Source organism: Molothrus aeneus, chromosome Z, assembly GCF_037042795.1.
Source record: "Molothrus aeneus isolate 106 chromosome Z, BPBGC_Maene_1.0, whole genome shotgun sequence".
Taxonomy (NCBI): domain Eukaryota; kingdom Metazoa; phylum Chordata; class Aves; order Passeriformes; family Icteridae; genus Molothrus; species Molothrus aeneus.
Window position 1 is genome coordinate 30110988 of NC_089680.1, and position 18970 is coordinate 30129957.

An 18970-nucleotide genomic window follows, 5' to 3' on the forward strand; every position below is an offset into this window, starting at 1 on the left:
ATACTGACATTTACTACAGAAATACTGTTGCATTGACACATCTTTTAGATGGATGGAGCAGAGAGGTTTGGAAAGACGATTTATTAAGAGAAAATGGTGACCGTCAGCCAAGTCATGGACACTCCTGGCATGCCCAGGCTCTGAAGAGAGCAGTCAGCTTGGTCTTCCTATTGTGTATTTCTCTGTTGCTCCTGAGAAGGGATCATCACAGGTCACAAGGATGCACTGCCTGAGCGTACAAATGCCATAGACCCAGGCTGCTGCTGTTTTGTGAGGAGGGAGTCAGTCCCCCATTTATCCTCCTTTTTTGTATAGCCAGCAACCTCCTCTTTACTGTGGTTCTTTTGTAGATATCTGCTGAAGAATACAGAATAACTATTTCAGGATTAATTAAGTTTGGTTCCAAAGCTCACTGAATGTTGGCAGCAATGCTTTTGTCATTTCTAAGCCTAAAAGTGGACAATTTAAATAAAATAAATGTTCTATATACTTGTATTTCTAAGTGTAGATCTTTTGAGTCTACCTGACTGTTTTGGTTAAATAAACCAAAATTATCTGGATGACTCTTGGCTTCTGCATCATCATCTCATTTGTACCATACCATCACAGCAAGCAAATAGCGATTATAAAGTGAAACTTACCATGCATTTCCTCCATGCACTCTTCAGCAGCTCCTGCTTCAGAGTATACTAACGAAAGGTCAGCTGTCACTGAAACAAAGCGAGTTGCATCAGCCTCGCTGATTCAAGGATCTTCTACAAAGCTTCAAAACGTGCTGTGAATTATGAACACTAGATATTTTTATGATGGTTACATTTTCACCAAGACAGTTTAGGACAGTCTGGATTCTCTCTCCTTAGGTGTTCAAACATCTGAAAACATTCTGTAGATCACACTTAATGTTTTGAGTTGAAGCACTGTCTTAGCACATCCAGTATTTCACATGTCTAATTGCAACAGCTGTGGTTTTATTGACCCATCTTACATTGCACACAACATATTAACTTCTCTTCCATGCTGTAGAATTTTAATCTAGAAGTGACCAGCATTTAGTCTTACTTGCTGCATTCATGCCCTTGTTTCTAGAGACCGTCATCTTTAGCAAACAATTCATACCAGCTGTCTTTGACATTTATAAACATGTTTGCTAAATTAAAAAAAAAGAGGAATGCAAAGTTAGTAATTTCATTTCTATTTCACCACATTATTGCTGTAAGTAGTGGCTTCCATCAAAATAGCCTCAACTAATTCCCAATAAATAAATCATGAGCAGTTATATTTCTCTGCTCACCATCCCAAATGGTAACCTTCTTGTCAATGCCTTCATGAGTGTTACTGACTGTAACCCCAGAAATAATGTCAAAAGCAATGACTTTCTGGTAGCTCTGGGTTCTCTGTCATACTCTAGCTGTGAATGCACTGCATTTTTTCATAGCTCTAGCACTGCTTTCCATACCAGTCAAAACTACTTTCTCTACTAGCACTAACATCCAAAAACTACTGTCATACAGCTATGTCCAGTCTTAACATAAAAAACTCTCTCAGTACCTTTCTGTATGGTAAAAACCAATATGGCTCTGTTTTTGCCAAATACTATCACTTACATTGTGGACTTAAAACATGCATTACTTGTAGCTCAACAGTTACTATTTTAAAAGTTTAAAAATTATAGTTTAAAAAAAAAAAGTTATCTTAAATCACAGCATATGGCTCAAGATTACAGTTTTATGACTGCAGTCCCATGGCAGGAATCAACAGCCACTTAATGCACTGAAAACTCATACCAGGCTGAGTCAGAATCTTAAGAACTGAAGAATTATACTCTTTCACACCCTTCTGTCATTATGGAGGTCAAGTCCTTAAGCTCAAGACTATGAGAAATCCAAGTGCTGGATGGAGGGGAAAAGCTGATGACAATCTTCATGTCAGAATAATTTTTAGGTAGATGCTAGTGAACAAGCTTGTTAACTGTTACGACTGACTTTTTTTCTTTTTTTAAGTGAAATTTTTGACATTTTAAGTTTGGTATAAGAAGTATTTACATAAAATAAAAAACTATTTATGTAACAGGAAAAGAGAACATATATCACATCAGTGGTCCAATAATTTACTAGTATCAGAGAACCGAAGAAAGTTTAGCCTGACAAAATACTTAATCCAGAAATGTGCTCCACATAAGTGTTTTTATTAATTATTTAAGCTCTATGTTGAAAAAACATTGGAACCAGAATCAGGTATTGGAACACTGACATATAAACATAACTAAATCTCTTTATGTCACTGCTGTCTGACTTCATAAAATAGTCTGATTCTACCTTTGATGCTCTGTCACTCTTGGCAAGAATTAACCTTCAGCTTGTGTTTTTAAACAAGCACAGCTCATTATCTTTTGTTGTTTTCCGACTTTTTAAAAACTCTTTACTGGAATATTTCCCTCATCATAGAACATAGGAATTTATTATTATTTTGTTACTTCCCAATCTCCTTATCATGAGACCCTTCACAGCAGTAAATGAGTGTTATACAACTGAAGCCCTTGCAGTCAATGGAGGTCAGGACATAAAGCAGTTGAGATAGCAAAGGGTCACTAACACTCTGGAGCTTACAGTTCTGGAAACCTCAAAACCTTCTACCCCCTGACAAGCTCCTTCCTACACCCAACATATACACTCTTTGGTTATCAATTCAATTCCAAGTTTTCCTTGCTCTCTACCGAAATGCAGATTTCCTGTGAAAAGCTACAAAGAGTTTTCACCCAATCATACTGTCTAACCAAAATATCTCTCTGTCAAGCAAGACTATAATCACTCTTTTCCCCCTGCCATCTATTTTCCCAGCATTTTTCCATCCTTGTTCTGGCTCATCTTGTTTTGACTCACATAAACCCAAACGGATTCACCCACACCTCACTGGTTACCAGGCTGATGCTAACTACCTGGGCAAACTTCAGTCACATTGCCTTGGTCCTGCCACTGCTACAGCATTTACAAATGGCCCGTCTTGATCTTCCTTCCTGGGCTCCTTGTCTGCTCACACAGCTGCTTTCTTGCATGTCACAACTCTCTCATCTCAGCTACCAAAGCCAGCTTCTTCCTCCTTCCACTGCCTGTACCTGGCAATAAAGCCTCTTCTTTCATTTCCACCAGCTAAAGTGGCTCAGCACTGAAGCAGATCTGTCATATCTAGGCTCAGCCTGTCTCTAGCTTGCCTAACAAGTTCCCAAGTGTGTGGAGTAAGGCAAATGTTGTTAAGGGACTACTACAGGCTCCTGAAGCAGAGCCTGGTTCTAGCCAAGATGTGGGTTCTATCTGTGTATGGGCCATTCACTGGAGAGGTGCACCCGAGGATTCTTACGGGCCCCTTTCAACTCAGAATATTCTGTGATTCTGTGAAATGGGAAACGTGGCACCAGCACCCTGAGGGGGACTGCTCGCCTGCCTCACCTCGAAGCCGCGGCTATTTCAGGGGCACACTTGACTTTGGCCACCTAAACCCGACTCCAGAGCTGCGTGCCATAGCCGTGCCCTGCGAGCTGCACCGACACCGACACGGACACTGCGGGCGATCTCCGAGCCGGGCAGCGACGCAGCCGAGCCGGCCCGCCGGGAGCCACGGGCAGGCCAGGCCGGGCCTCGGCCGGGCGGGGCGCCGGGCACGGTGGGGGCGGTGCCGCCGCGCCCGCGCTCCCCGGGGCGGCTCGGCTGGGCCTGGCCCTGCCCTGTCCTGCGCCGTCGGCCGCAGGTGCTTAAATAGCGGCGCCTGCCGCGCTGCTGTGTCCTTTGCTCCGCTGCGAGGTAAGGGCCGGGCGCCTGGAGCCCTTCGCCGAACGCGCTTTTTCTACCGCGGGTGGCTTTTTCTGCTGTGGCTGTGCTGCCGTGGCGGGGCGGCCGGGCGGGAGGGAGGCAGACAGAGAGAGAATGGGCGGCCCCGGGCCGGTCCCGCGGGGGTCGGGAGCGGTCGGGGCGCGGGCGGCTCGTCCTCCGGCCGCCTCCGTGAGGGGCGAGGGGCCGCCGCGGGCGGGCGGGCAGGATCGCTCCGCGTCTTCCCGCGGCCGCCGCCATTCCCGTGTTTTTATTCTTACCGGTGTGTGTGAGAATTATCTGGGGTGTAAGTGTCCTGACTTCTCTCTGGAGAGCCCACCGCTCCCCACACTGCTTCCCCTCTGCGGCCTCAGCCATCCCTGAGGGAGGATGGAATATCTCTGAGGGGGTTCTGCAGTTATTCTGGCGTGTAGTACTCCGATGGCCGATGCTCGCGTGCAGCTGGGACGGCACAGGTGAGGAGGTTCAGGTGCTCCTCCATCACGGAGAGGTGATGGAGAGGTTACCCTGCATCGCTCCTCTCTCTGACAGGATGCATGGCAGCTTTTGGGGCATGGTTCATCTTCCTGAAGATCTTACTGTGACTAAGACTAAGTGACTTAGAATAGACTCTGCCTGATGGGCTGGTGCATGAGGAGAGGTGTGCCATGGAATGCTGCTTTTCCTAAATGGAGTAGAGCTTAATTGCTTGTCCGTTAAATTGTCTGGCTTAATGCCCTAGGCTAGCCTCAGGAAACTGGGACAGGATGGCTTTAGGTAGCTTTTGGAGCCTGCATCTCCCTGATGGTCTCCATGGCCTGTCCTATGGTCAAAGATCTGTAAATCTTTTTGTCTTGTGTCTTTTGCTGCTTTGAGATATATCAGCCCCCTGGGATAGACCTTCCTGTGAATTTCCAGAAACTGGTCTGTCACGTGTTACGTGTTTGAAAAACATCAGCTCTGTTGTTAACAGTATGTGTCTGCTTTCTACCTAGTCTCCCCGCAGGTTCTCCAGAATATAGGAGCTGCTTTGCCGCAACTCTTGTGTGCTACTAGCGTGCCATGTAAAAAGCATCCCACCAACAAACATGGGACCCTTCAGAGCTCATTTTTGAATCTAGGTGCTGGCCTAGTTGCCTACATGGCATCCAGTCAATGGGTTACCAAGCTGTCCTTTGCAAGCTCCTTGCCGTTTAAACAGACTTTTGGGGTCCTCCTGTCCGACTGTGGTGTCAGTATTCTTCCTGGTGATGTGAGTGAGGGACATTTGTGGGCCCATCTTTCACTGTAGCTGCTTTTCTCTTGTAGCCTGCAGAGACAGGAATTGGCAGCTTTGCAGAATGCAGTTCTGTCTGGCACAGTCAGAATCCCTGATTTGTGCTGATTTGTGGTAAGAAAGATCCCTGTTGCACATATCTCTGGAGAGTGGCAGGATTCATCCCACTGTCTGGAATTTCCTATAGCAACTGCTTTCCAGTACTTCCGCAGGTGGCTCCTGCCCCACCTGCAATGATCATAAATAACTGCACAGCATTACTCTTCCTATACTGTAAACTGAAAAAATAATTTTCTTGACCCTTATGGGCAGAGTTCTTGTGGCATCCACTCCTAGCTCAGAAATCTTTATACATACTGTCTAAATCCTGAAATCTTTTATGCTATCTGAGTCTTATGTTCCTCGAGATAAGAGCACTGTCAGGTTAACCAATTAGTAACTACGTACATAAGAGACCAAATTGCATGTATTTGGCATCTCAGAACTTGTTACAGCTTGTAGTTTTGTTTCTTAAATGTAGAAAACTGAAAGTACATTCTGTTGGGCATTTCCCATTAGGTCTTCAAATAAGTGGTTAAAAACATCATGGGGAGGGAAGAGTGTTGGAATGAAGGTTGCACATTGCAATTTAGTTTAACCATCTGTACTCATGGATGAGTGTCTCTGAATGCTAAGTTAAGAGTCCAGTCCAGGTGGAAACTGGGATTTAATGAAGAAGATGGTGTGGGTACAGAAGCAGATATGAACAAAGAAAGAAATTCAGACATGGGGAGCCATTAATATTTTGATATGGAAGTTAAACTGAATGAAGTTGAGAGCATTTTTCCTTACATGTAGTTTGACCAATAAGGAGTCATGGTTTAATTTGAAACCTGGGGAAAAAAATAAAATAACACCAAAATAATTGCACAGTGGCAATAGCAACTTCCCAGTAGTGGTTCAAAACTTGGAAGCATAGGTGCAAAAATGGAAAAATTCAAGTCCTTTAAAAGAGTGGCTTATAAATTCTAATGAAATTTCCATTGTGGACTAAAACTGACAGAGTATGTAGTTTTTGAAATAACACAGATTAGATCTGAAACTTCTGCATGAAATTATTTGTGTGCTTTTGCAAGCAACAAGAGGGGGAATGGGACTTACTCTGGGAAGGGTAAAACAGAGGGGCAGCAGTGTTTTAATTCTTACAATGTTTTTCTTTTAATTCTCTTCCTGAATTCATAATGTCTGCAAGAAGCTATCAAATTTCTAAGATTAAGGGCAGGTAAATTCATAGCCCTGGTGTTTGCAGTAGAAATCTTGGAAAATATGAACTTTGAAGGCTCAAGAAGAATTGTGGTGGAAGTATTTTTTTAGTGGAGTTGTCCGTAATAAGAAAGTTGTAATACAAGTGTTACACAGAAAAATGACAAGAAATCGTGAAGTTATTTCCTGTTCTATATATCTGGCATAGGCCTGACTTACAAAAAGGTAGAGCTCTAAATAATTTAAGTTGAGCTTATAACCAGACTTCTTTATAAGCTATGTTTCCAATTCCTTCTTCCCGTCATACTTAACAGCTTCTACACTACTGAACTGTGTTCTAATGGCTTCTGAGCTGTTATTTCCATGTCTGCTTTCAGACTTGAGTTTAATATGAAGGGAAAATGCCTTTACATCAATATGCCTGTGGAGATATGAGATCTAGTGGCAGTATTTCAAGCACATAGACAATAAAATACTTGCCTCTTTGTTAAAATACTTTTTCTTGAAACACAGGAAATAAGTTTAATCTTGCTTTGAGTTTTCTGATAAAATTTCATGGTAGTGCAAATGGAAATTAGTCCTTCATTGGATTTTCCAGCATAAAATGCATGGCTTTCATCTCCAAAGCCACAACAGACTGTTCTGAATATTCCTTCTTTGTGGCCTGAAAGAATGAAGAAAATGTGTACATGCTTAATTTCTAATGTGTTTTAGCTTAATCTCATAACAACAAGATTGGTGGAAGAGAAGCAGGTACTGTGTTGGAGTAAGGAAGACAAGTCTCTAGGCTTTTCTTTGTAATAGATATATATTTGAATTTACTTTTTTTGCCTTATTTTATTTTGTTTTAATTTGCTTGTATTTAAGACCATGTTTTCTTCCCTAGAGCAAACTGTGAAGAAAGGATTCAGGGTTCTATGTAGAGTGTTGGTGTTATAATGGTTAATGTGCCTCAGCAGAAAAGTATCTCAAGACAGTTGTGTTTGAAACCAGGCTTTGCTGGATTTTATTTATGTCTATGTATGTTTCAGAGGTGTTTCACTCAGCTATGTACACTTAGTAAGTCAGGAAACCTGACCCAGCTCAGATGATAATTTATGGGAATTGGGGCATATACAGTTATCAGAAAGAATTTTATTAACTTAGCAAGGACCACTAAAATTGAAGAGCTGACCATTCCAGTCTGTGTTTTTCTGCCCAGAAGTAGAGCCTTCAGACTGACTACAGCTCATGCAGCATTGAAAGTGTGCTGGGCTAAACGTCTTCAGTTTGAAATCAGTCAGGATATGTTAATTTTTTTAGGATTTTTTCTTGTTGGTTTTGTTTTTGGTTTTGTTTTCTTTTCATGACACGCTGTCCTATCTTTAGTGCTCTTTGTAACTTTTGCCCCCCCTAGAGTGAATTGGACTCTTCTACCAAGGGACCCTCAGTTAGCAGTTTTTCAAACCTATCTTAGTAGAAGGTTCTCAGTAGACTGAATTCAAAACACTGAAGAAGCACTTAGCAGTCATAGTTTACAAGTTAACTGTGCACAGTAATGGGATGCATTAAGGGTTGGTCCCTCAGTTTTGCTGTTGAAGATGGCCAGCTAAGAGACTTGGTTGCTTCCTGCAGTGGCTGCCTTGCTCAAGTGTTTCCTTGCCTCTCAGATCTTGTGCTTTGCTTATTGAGCCTTTCACCTGCGGGATGTACTCTGCTTTCTCCTGTGCTCTTGGGGGCCTGGTTTGATGTTCAGCAGTAGAACGTGTAACAATTTCATCATTTGTGTATCTGCTCAGCCAGTTCTTTGACTGGATTCTACACTTAAAATTGGCTGAGTAGTGACTCAATAGATTGCCTTGCATTGCAGGTAAATAATTGTGTATTTGAGTCACTAGTGGGTTCTATGATTGTGTTTTGTTTTCATCCCAATGGGCACTGCAGTTACTGGGGAGTGACACAAACCTTATTTTGGCTGACACGTGTTCAACAGTTTGCTTCCAGAAATCACATAGTACCTTGTTTTTCTTGTGGAATAAGTGTAAAAGAGGCATATGTAAGGATGATCCAATCTGATTTGATGTTTTATCTTCGAGTCATCTGAATTAGTAACAGGACAGTAGAAGTTGATAGAGAAAAGGCTGAAGGTTAACTAACAAACAGCAGTAACTAAGCTGATTCCCTGTTTCCATCCATGGCAAACTCCACCAGTCTGTACGTATCGGTCCTTATATACCCAAGACATAGGTGAAATTGTCTGTCATTGTCTTCCCCTCATCAGCAGTCATCAGCGACTGCTGATGAGGGGAAGAGGGCGGTGTCAGAACACTGCAGCCTAAGCATGCCTAAGTACTTCCTACACTTGGTAGGGAACAACTTTCTTGTGGTCTATCCATGAGACTTGTTATTTTCCATAGTCTGAACTTCTCCTGCATTCCAAGTTGGCTTTTGATGGATGTTAGCCAAGATTTCCACAGTTGCTAGTCACCATCTGGTGGCTAGTGTCCCTCTGGCTCTGTAGGCCAGTGTGGCAAAGTAGCAGAAATTTCCTTGTAGGTAACAGCGGAGTTTGGTGGTTTTTGTACTAGAGCTCACTGACTGGAGCTCTCCTAACTTTCAGTCAGGTTTCCTTTGCCCCAGTAAATCCACATCCAGCTGATTGGTTATGCGTGTGACCATATGGGCTGTTATTGGCCTCAAAACTGTTTTCTTCTATTTTGCTGCTGAATCTAGAGTCTTGTGGGCTCAGAAGTCTTCTGGGAGTCACCTTCATTAATTTATTTTAAAGATCTTTTGAGCAAAGACAAAATTCTCAGAAGTAGGGGAAGTTGAATGGAAATGTAGGAGTGCTATGCTTACCAACTCTAACTATGAAATCAGTGAGACTTGAACTGGTCTTTAGAATGTTTTTTGTTTTGTTATTTCAGAACGGAGCCAAAAATCATCTCAGTATTTGCTTTTGCAGTAGTGTAGGACAGGAATCTCATTAAAGAGAGAAGCAGAAAGGTCTTTACTGCCTGTGGAAAGAGAAGCAAGAGAGAAAGTATGTAATAGAAGATTTACTTGGTTAAAAAGTCCAGTAGTAATTGCTCATTTGCGTTAACATAGTATCTCTCACAAGCTGTCACTTTCTGCAGTTCAGCACAAACATTTCCTGTAGCTTTCCCTTTTCACAGGGAAAGCTAACTTGTCCTTGTTCCAAATATTCAGCCTTTCAAAGTAAGGTCCTATTAATCATAAGACTATTTCTCTAAAGAAACAATTTAGCTATGCAACAGCAGTTACAGTATGTTTAAGTTAAATTGTAAAGCAAATTCTGTCTTTCCATTGGCATTTAACAGCAAACTTGAGTAGGCCCTTAATTCATAGTGGAGGTACTGCAGAACAGAAAATACAGGAGCACACGCAATAAAGGCTGAGTAACAAATTTGAAAGTAAGAAATATAATGTAGCTAATCCTGCTGGGTTCTCTTCTTTCAGTTTGTTTATTTTCATGTTCACAGATCTGCTGTAGTTTGCTGCCATTTATTTCTAACAACTCATCTGCTTGAAGAGATTCTGTTGTAATGTATTCAGTGGCTGTTCCTGTGTCAGGAGGTGAAGGAGGTAATGGACAACATGGGAAACTTATTTTTTTCCTTTTTGTTTTTGGAGCTGTGTTGCTCTGTTCTGGATTCCTCCTTTCAGTCTTTATTCTCCAGTCATGTCCATCTGGAAGCTTCAGTGACTGTAATGAGGTCCTTAAGGCTGCTGGGCCAGTGCTGGCTGTAACTGGACTGCTTTGTGTTCTACTGGCACGGTCAAGGGCCAGGATGTATATCAGACAAAGACAATTGCAAAATGAACAGGTGTACAGCCTTGTTTTTTGTCGTGGGAACTGTCAGTTTGCCCAGTTTCTCATATTTGGATTCCTGTTTTTAACTAGTGGAATGTTAATTAGCATCCTGGGCATTTGGGTTCCTGGTTGCAGCCCTGGCTGGCATACGATACAACTCAACCACACTGGCACTTCTGACACAGACCTCCAGGGCTGTGGATTCCTGTCACTTCAAATCTTGGGCCCTTTGATTGTGCTCACTGGGTTGTCTTTCTTCGTGATAGCTCATGTTAAAAAGAAGCAAAACTTATATCTCAACCAAGAATCTTGTGAAAGTGAACAACATCCTCAGAGCCCTGAATCTTTTCAGGTTACATTAGGTGAGTAAAAAACTGAGCTGGAACTTTACACTAGGAATTAGGTGGGTTTTTTTTTTTCCACTAATAATTTAATTGGCTGGATATTACTTATTTATTATTATTACTTATTTAATATGAGCTCTCAGCATGTCAGTTCTGCCATGTCAGGACAGATGAAATAGAATAATGTTACTTTGTCTCATATGCTTTCTGTATGGTCAGTTCAGTTACCTTTCTCAAAAAGGCAGAAAATCTCTCTTTGGCATAAAAAGTAATGTCTGACTGTGTAGAGCAACATAACCTGACACAAATGAGTCTAACCCCAATTCTCTTCTCAAACTGTGTAATTGACACTGCAGATCAGACTTCTATGACTATATTTAAGATTTATTTTAGCCTTGAGCTCTGACCCCTTAAACAGAAGATTCTGATTTGTAACCAATGTCCTGTATTTTTAAATTGTGGTCACATCCTCAGTCGGTAAGAGATATAATTATGAGTTTAAACTCTTCAATTACAGAGTGGAAATTGGTAGATTTTTTTGCTGTACAATATATTGATGTAGTGAACTGTGTATCAATAGTTGTGGTTAGCGTGCCTTGAACTACAAGTAACTTTAGTAAGGAAACTGTCACAGCACACAAAATCAGTTCTCAGAGTCATTAATGACTTCTGTTACAGCACTGCAGTACTTATGGAAAAACTTAGAATTACTTATTTTATTTTTAGGAGGGAAACAAAATACTTTCCTATCCTTAAAATATTTCAACAGTAACTGTGTGCTTTGCACTTTGGCTTCTTGTAGACAGCCAACCATATTTGTGTTTTTTAGCTAGATTAAACACTCCCCCTTGTCAGCTGTATTGTCTAAATTAAATCCTTCATTTATAAATATGCTGCATCTTTATTTTGGGATTATTTAGAATGTACCTCCAACCTACTCCAACAGCCTAGAATGTATCAATTCTGTATATGGATTAATTCATCTTAAAAGCTAGGCAAGTAAAAGTTATAGGATGCTGTTAATATAACCACAGGTGCTCAGTTCTTCAGAGGTAGTAATTGGTGTTCTTTCCCCTAGGTGATGCTGTGATGATATTCCCACCCCCACCACCTCCTTATTTTGCTGAACCTATGTCACCAACTGCGACTCATTGTCTTATGCCAAGTGTTTTGCCTACAAGTGAAAATCCACCACCATACCACTCTATCTTCACTGATGGGTAAGACTATTCATCTCTTTGGGAATCTGAGGTATCCAAGAATTCTTTAGGTTTCCAAGACCCTGTTCTTATATAATCACTGTGAATTAACTACAAGGCATGACAAAGTTTTCTAGTGCATAACTCAGCTTACTTCAGATACTTTACTTGAATTGGCATTTAAATACTGTTGTATACTAGGGGAGCTACAAACTGCAGAGTGTCCTTTATGAGGATTAAATTATTATTATGACTGGAAAGAACTTCTGAAGTTCTTAAATCAATATCCCACAGTAGATTTCTTCCACAGATTGTCCAAGAGAGGATGCCATTGACAGCAGTGTGGTAGTGACGTGATATGCATATTGCCAGATTTTAGGAGCCTCTGTAGAAACAGAGCTGCAAGTATTTTATGACACATACCCACAGACCCTGGGAATGTTGCTTTATCTGCCAGTGTGTTCAGTTCTCCCATGTCCCTTATCTCTGCCTTGAAGAAGTGAGGCCTTGGGGTGCTGATTACCTTCTTCCTGCTGTGGCCATGTGTTGAGATTAAAGGATTCCTTGATATCACAGAAGGCTCCAGCATGCTGATAAGGGAGGCTGCAAAGCTAGTTTCATTTAAAGATGTTGTACCTTACCCTTGCAGGGATTCCTTACATACATGGATTATAACAGAATTGCCTGATATTGACACCACCAGACTCGGGGAGCAGGAGCTGCCAACTTACCAAAGACTTGCCTGTGCCACAGGAACTTGCAGGGTTATTTATCCTGGGTTGCCACCACTAGTCTGCTAACTTGAGGGTAAAAGAAGTCACTGCAAGGGCCACACACTAGAAGTCAGAGCTAGGTGTCACATGTCTAGAGTCCCTAACTTATTTTCAGGCCCTTAATGATTCAAAAAGGACTTGAATTAATATCTTTAGAATGGTCCTACATCAGCCTGGGTTTCAGCTGTGAGTAAGTTATGTGGGACTATCATTTAATGACTTTAATTCACAAGACTGTGTGTGCAACATTGTGTCACTGGAAACTGGGAAATAAACTCTCTGACCAATTTGTTAGGTTACAAAGCCAGCATTATTTTATTAGCAGTGCTGGAGGCATGGGTAATTCTCCACATATCATGTTTGCTCAGTAACCTAACAGACCTACTTATATTCCTGAAACTAATACATATTCATCACATTTGCTGAATACATATATATATTATTTCCATGGACTTATTTGGATATGCTTCCAGATCTTCTGATGAATCATTTCTCCTTGAGAGTGTCTCAAATCAGTCATCAGGTCATAATGTACATCTCTTACTGTTCTTTGCTCTGACATACAATCCTTTTTCTCAAAACTAAGATATCAGCTACTACATATTAGTCACTGATATAAGGAAGCATTAACTAGAATAAGACATATTAGTCAGAGATGTAGGGAATTAACACAAGACCACAATAGTGTCTGTATTTGTACTAAGCACTGTATGGGACAAAACTAAGCATTAGCATGAATATAGGGGTAGTACACTTAATATGTTAAAAGAATTTTCCAACATCTTCCCCTACTGCTGCATAAACCTCTTACAGAAATATAACTGGTTTGGTAATAGTTGGAAGCATCATCACTGCTCTTAGTGATGAGTATGGGGAAAGTTGTCTGGCAGAAAAGGACTTGGGAATGGGGGTCAACAGCACCTAAGGATGAGCCATCAGTATGCCCAAGTGGCCAAGGCAGCCAGTTGCATCCAAATAAACAGTAGTGTGGCCAGTGGGACCAGGGCATGTAAATCCTCTGTTCAAGGGCAGGGGGACAGTTTGCTTGTTCCTGGCAAACTGTGGGATGGGAGGCAAAGATTAGAAGAACAAGATGCTTGCAGGGATCCTCTGCTTCTGAATCTGGAGTGTGCTGGCCACACTGAAGCATGCTTGCAGTCTTACACAGTTGAGGCAAGGGCTTCTAAGGTAACAGAAGCCAGGAGGAAAACACTGAGAGCTATCTCAAAGGAACTAAGGGATGTTCCTCTAGGAAGGCAACATGGCCAGCATTTCAGCTAAAGTGCCTTTACACCAATGCACACAGTATGGGCAGCAAACTGAAGCAATTGTGAGCCACCGTGCTGCTGGAACACTATGACTTTGTTGCCATTCCTGAAACTTTGTGGGATGAATCCTATTTCTGGAGTGTGACTTTTAATAGCTGCAAGGCTGTTCAGAAGAGAGAGGAAAAGAAGTAGAGGCAGAGGAATTGCTCTTTACAGCAAGAGGTGGATTGAATGTGAAGAGCTGTCCCTGAAGAATACCCATGAGCAGATGGAAAGCTGTGGGTAGGAGTCAGAGACTGAAGCAACAAAGGGAACCTTTGGCTGGGCTCTGCTACAGCCACCTGACCAAGGGGAGCCCATGGACCAAACCTTCCTGCTCCAGCACAGGAGGCATTGTGCCTGAGGGTTGTGGCCTGCAGGGGAACTCAGCCACCCCAGCAGCTGTTGGGAAAGTAGCTTGGAGGGCTGAGGCAATCGAGGAGACTCCTGGAATGCGTGGAGGATAACTTCCAGAGCCAGGTGACAGCCCTGCCAGAGGGAATGTGGTACAGGATCTGTTGGTCACCAGTGCAAGTGAGCTAACTGGACACCAGGACTGGAGGCAGCCTGGGCTGCAGGGAACATGCACTGCTGGAGTGTGCAGCCCTGAAGGATAGGGCTTGGGCAAGGAGTAAAAGTTCAGCTCTTGAACTTTAGGAAAGCAGACTTCCAGTCCTTTGGGAACCTAGTCTGTGGGATCCCCTGACAGACTGCCCTCGGGGACAAGGGAGTAGAAAAGAGCTGGCAGATCTTTATTCAGTTCTTCCAAACAGCATGAGAGCTGGCAATCCTCAGGAGCAAGAAATCAGCCAAGGGGGGCAAGTGACCGGCATGGCTCAGTAGGAATTTGCTGGTCAAAGTTAAGGGAAAGAAACCAGGACAGGTGACCTAGGAAGAGTTTAGAGATGAAGCACAGTTGTGTAGGGAAGTCGTGGGAATGCCAAGGCAAAACTGGAACTGAACCGGGCAAGGGACACAAAGAATAACAGGAAGGGCTTCTACAGGTACAGTACATTAACCAGAAATGGAAGGTCAAAGAAAGGATATCTTCCAATTAAACAATGCTGGGAAAATTATGACAGTGGATGAGAAGGCCAATGTACTCAACAACTTTTTTACCTCTGTCTTGAATGGCAACCTCTCCTCCCATTCAGGGGTGGATGGACAGCAGGATAGGGACTGAGGGGGCAAAGTCCCTCCCACTGTAAGGGAAGATCAGGTTCATGGCTATCAGAGGAATTGGAATGTACATAAGTTTGTGGGACCCGATGATCTGCATCCCAGAGTCCTGAGGGAATTGTCAGTAGATGTCAGTCATATGTAGTTGCCAAGCCACTCTCCCTGATACTTGAAAAGTCACTGCAGTCAGGGCAAGTCCCAGGCGACTGGAGAAATAGAAAAACATTGTACCCACCTTTAAGAAGGGTAGAAAGGAGGAATACTGAGAAATACTGACCCGTCAGCCCCACCTCTGCCTGGGAAGATCACAGAACAGATGCCCCTAGAGCTGTGCACACGTAGGACAGGGAGGTGGTTCAGGACAGACAACACAACTGCACCAAGGGCAGATCCTGTCTGATCAAGCCAGTGGCCTTCTACAGTGGAGTGATGGCATCAGTGGACAAGAGAAGGGTTACAGGTGTCATTTATCTTTATTTTACTGTAAAGCCTTTGGCACAGTTCCCCACAACATCCTTCTCTCTTGACTGGAGAGAGATGGACTTGGTGGACTGTTCAGTGGAATTGGTTTGACAGTCACATCCAGAGGGTGGTGGTCAGTGACCCACTGGACTTCAGTGAGAAGTTGTGTCCCTCAGGGGTCCATATTCAGACCAGTGTTATTAAATATCTTAGTAATGACATACATGAATGGATTTGCAAATGACACCAAGCTAAGTGGTGTAGTTGTCAGATTTGAAGTATGGGATGCTATCCAGGGGGACCTGGACAAGATGGAGAACTGGGTCCATGGTGCTCTATGTGTTTTAACAAGACCAAGTGCGAGGTGCTGCCTGTGGGTCAGAGCAGCCCTGGTACCAGCACAGGCTGGGGATGAACAGATCCCAGCAGCCCTGCCCAGAAGGAATTGGGGGTGCTGGTGGCTGAGGCTGGACATGACCCAGCCATGGGCACTCCCATCCCAGAGAGCCACACGTGTCCTGGGCTGCATCCAGAGCAGGGTGGGCAGCAGGGCCAGGGAGGGGATTCTGCCCCTCTGCCCTGCCCTGCTGAGACCCCACCTGCAGGGCTGCATCAGCTCTGGGCTCCCAGCACAGGAAGGACATGGAATTGTTGCAGTGAGTCCAGAAGAGGCCACCAAGATGACAGAGGTCCGCAGCACCTCTCCTGTGAGGAAAGGCTAGGAGAATCAGGTTTGTTCAGCCTATAAAAGGGAAGGCTTCAGGGTGAACTAATTGCAACCTTCCAATACCTGAAGGGAGCCTACAAGAAGGAGAGGAGTGTATTTTTTTTTACAAGAGCGTATATTGACGGGACAAAGGGGATTGGTTTCAAACTGAAAGAAATTTTAGACTAGAAACTAGGAAGAATTTCATTACTGTAACAGTGGTTAGACACTGGAACAGGTTGCCCAGGGAAGTTGTGGATGTCCCATGTCTAGAAGTGTTTAATGCCAGATTAGATGGGGTTCTGAGCAACCTGGTCTAGTGAAAGATGTCCCTGCCCAAGGCATGGGAGGTTGGAAATAGATGATCTACAACATCCCTTCTAACCTATAGGCTATTTTGTGATTCTGTGGTTCAGTTTTGGATCCTTCTTGGTGAGAAAGAGTTCTGGAAGTGTGACAAAAGAAGATCAGTACAGCTGGTGAAGGATCTGAAGCACAAGTCATGTGAGGAGTTGCTAAGGGAACTGGAGTTTTTCAGTCTGGAGAAAAGGAGGCTTGACCTTATTATTCTCTTCAGTTGCTGGAAAGGGGGGACAAGATATGTTGTGACAAGATGGAGATTGGCTTCTTTTGCTAGATAACAAGTGGCAGGACAAGAGGAAATGGCCTTACACTGTGCCAGGAAAGGTTTATCTTAGCTATTAGGAAAGGGTTTTTTTGTGGGAAGGCTTGTAAAGCATTGGAACAGGCTGCTCAGGAGAAGTGGTGGAGTCACTATCCTGTTGGAACATCATGTGGATATGGTTTAATGCTTGTGTGGATTTCTTTGTCTTGTGAACATACATACACAAAGAAGCAGTTTTTTGGGATAGTATCTAGTGGAATGGATAAAACACCTCAGGCTTGGATACTGAGCCCAGAATGTCTGACCTTGCCCTTTGGTGTTTTCTGATGGGGATGCTCTAGCGGGTGCCCTTCTGTGCTTCCCAGCATCCTCACAGAGACCTGCTGAGCTGATGCCACCTCTGAGTGTGATACTACCTCAAGCCTGCTCTCTTGTGGCTCAGCACTCGTTGGCAGTTAGGGCATCTTGACTTGTGCAAGTTGCTTCCTCAGCACTTTCATGGAAGAGGAGCAATTGGCCTCGTTATTCATAACAATGCCATGGTTGAAGATCCCAGATATGGCAGGGGATACACATTTCACATGTTGGTGACTACTGGACAAAGGTGATTTGCCTCTTCAATCCATTGCTCAGTGTTCTGTCAGCAAACACAGTGCTGCAGCCTGTGCTGGATGAGAGCTGTTAGTAAGCTGAGTCATGGTCTCATCCCAGAACTGCTTGCATTTTTCCTGCAATCTGTTGCATAGCACCTCAGCACTTGTCTTGTACTATTTCCCTCTCCTTTGAAAACCCTCACAGACCAGTAACAGCATTGAAGATGAGGTGACTGTGCTCTGTATTTGTGCTCCTCACTCAGTATTTATATGGATACAGATGTATGAGTCAGCTCTGGGAGTGAATCATGAGGAGCAACCAGGTCTTCCCTTTCCTTGGCAAGCAGCTGAAGCAATATGCTGAGGGCCAGCTCCAGGGTGAGATGAGCAAAGTACCAGAACAATGTGGGTTCAACCAATTTTAATACAGTTATGATTGTTAGAGGAGGACGGAGTACTTGGCTGTTCACCTTGAATGTCACTGGGAACTTTGCAATATGGTTGTGTTCAGTCTGCCATGGATTGCTGGAATGCCTAGTAAAAGTTTGATTGCCTTTCATGTAAGATCTCAAAAGGCTAGGGAGAGTGATTTGTTTTGGATGCAGTTCTAAGTCTAGTAACTGTCTTTCATAAAGGAAGGGGACTGTGTATATGATACACTACAAAAGGGAAGATACATTAGGAGCTAGGGATCAGAAGATTTAGTAAGATTGTGAAACAGCACAGCCAAAAGCAGCTAATACCCATAAACCAGGCTGTGACTGGTGATCTGAAAGGTTAGAAGGGAGCTTGTTTTGCCCTTCCCCTCTGAAATTATAGACTTTTCATCTGAAGAGTCATAATGTAGCCCACAGAATGAAATCTTAATGCTTATGCAAGTTCTTTGCTTCAGGGATTTTTAGGAAGTGTGTTCATGTTTATATAAATCAAGTCAAATTTCACTCACTGTAGATAAATGAATTATGCTAACACATAGTTTTGTGTTTTATAGAGCACAGCTTGGGGATGATGAAAGAACAGTTGCTGTTAGAGACTATGAATCCGTATATACAATTTCTGGAAGCAGCTCACCTTCAGATATTTTACCAATGCTATACCTTTCTTCTGAATCACCACCAAAATATGAAGAGAAAGCATCAATTACAAATAATGAATATTCACCATCTTCTTCCTTATCTTTTTCATCTGTTTCCTTAGCCACATCTGACACCAGCTTCTAAAGGACTGACAATTCACTTAATTTTTAATAAAATGTACACAGAGATTTACAATTTTTGAATTTATTTACATTTTATAATAAAAGTAGTAATGTTGGCTGTGTCTAATTTTTCATCAGGAAGAATAAACAATGAACTTGGATTTCAAGAAATACTAGAGAAGCCTGGGCCTCTGCTAAAGTAGTCTGAAGGGAGTTCACTGCAAGAACATTAAATTCTCATCTTGTTCTGTTACAGCTTCAGTTTCTGTTTATAGCTGTTCTTTTTATAATGAAGCCACTAAGTAGAGACCAACTTTTTTGTTTATTTTAATTAAATCTGTTTGGAGCTTCAAAGAAAGAAATAATTAGGAAGTGTTTTTATTTCTATTTTTGCATTACTTTTGTGGAAAATACTTGTTTGCAGAGTTATGGCCTTTACAAGTACTCAAGGA

General features: G+C 42.8%; 1 protein-coding gene across 3 annotated transcripts; it reads left to right on the forward strand.

Moving 5' to 3' along the window:
• Positions 1 to 3696: 3696 nt before the first annotated feature.
• On the forward strand, positions 3697 to 18634 carry TMEM171 (transmembrane protein 171). Of its 3 annotated transcripts, none has more exons than XM_066569607.1 (4): positions 3697 to 3794; positions 9801 to 10494; positions 11555 to 11696; positions 18312 to 18634. In XM_066569607.1, the coding sequence occupies exons 2-4, from the start codon at positions 9864 to 9866 to the stop codon at positions 18538 to 18540; spliced, it is 1002 nt and encodes a 333-aa protein (XP_066425704.1). In that variant the 5' UTR covers positions 3697 to 3794; positions 9801 to 9863; the 3' UTR covers positions 18541 to 18634. The 3 variants fall into 3 exon arrangements, with proteins under 3 accessions (XP_066425704.1, XP_066425707.1, XP_066425705.1); XM_066569610.1 differs by having other exon boundaries at positions 9801 to 9903; XM_066569608.1 differs by lacking the exon at positions 3697 to 3794 and adding an exon at positions 4239 to 4276.
• The last annotated feature ends 336 nt before the right edge of the window (positions 18635 to 18970 follow it).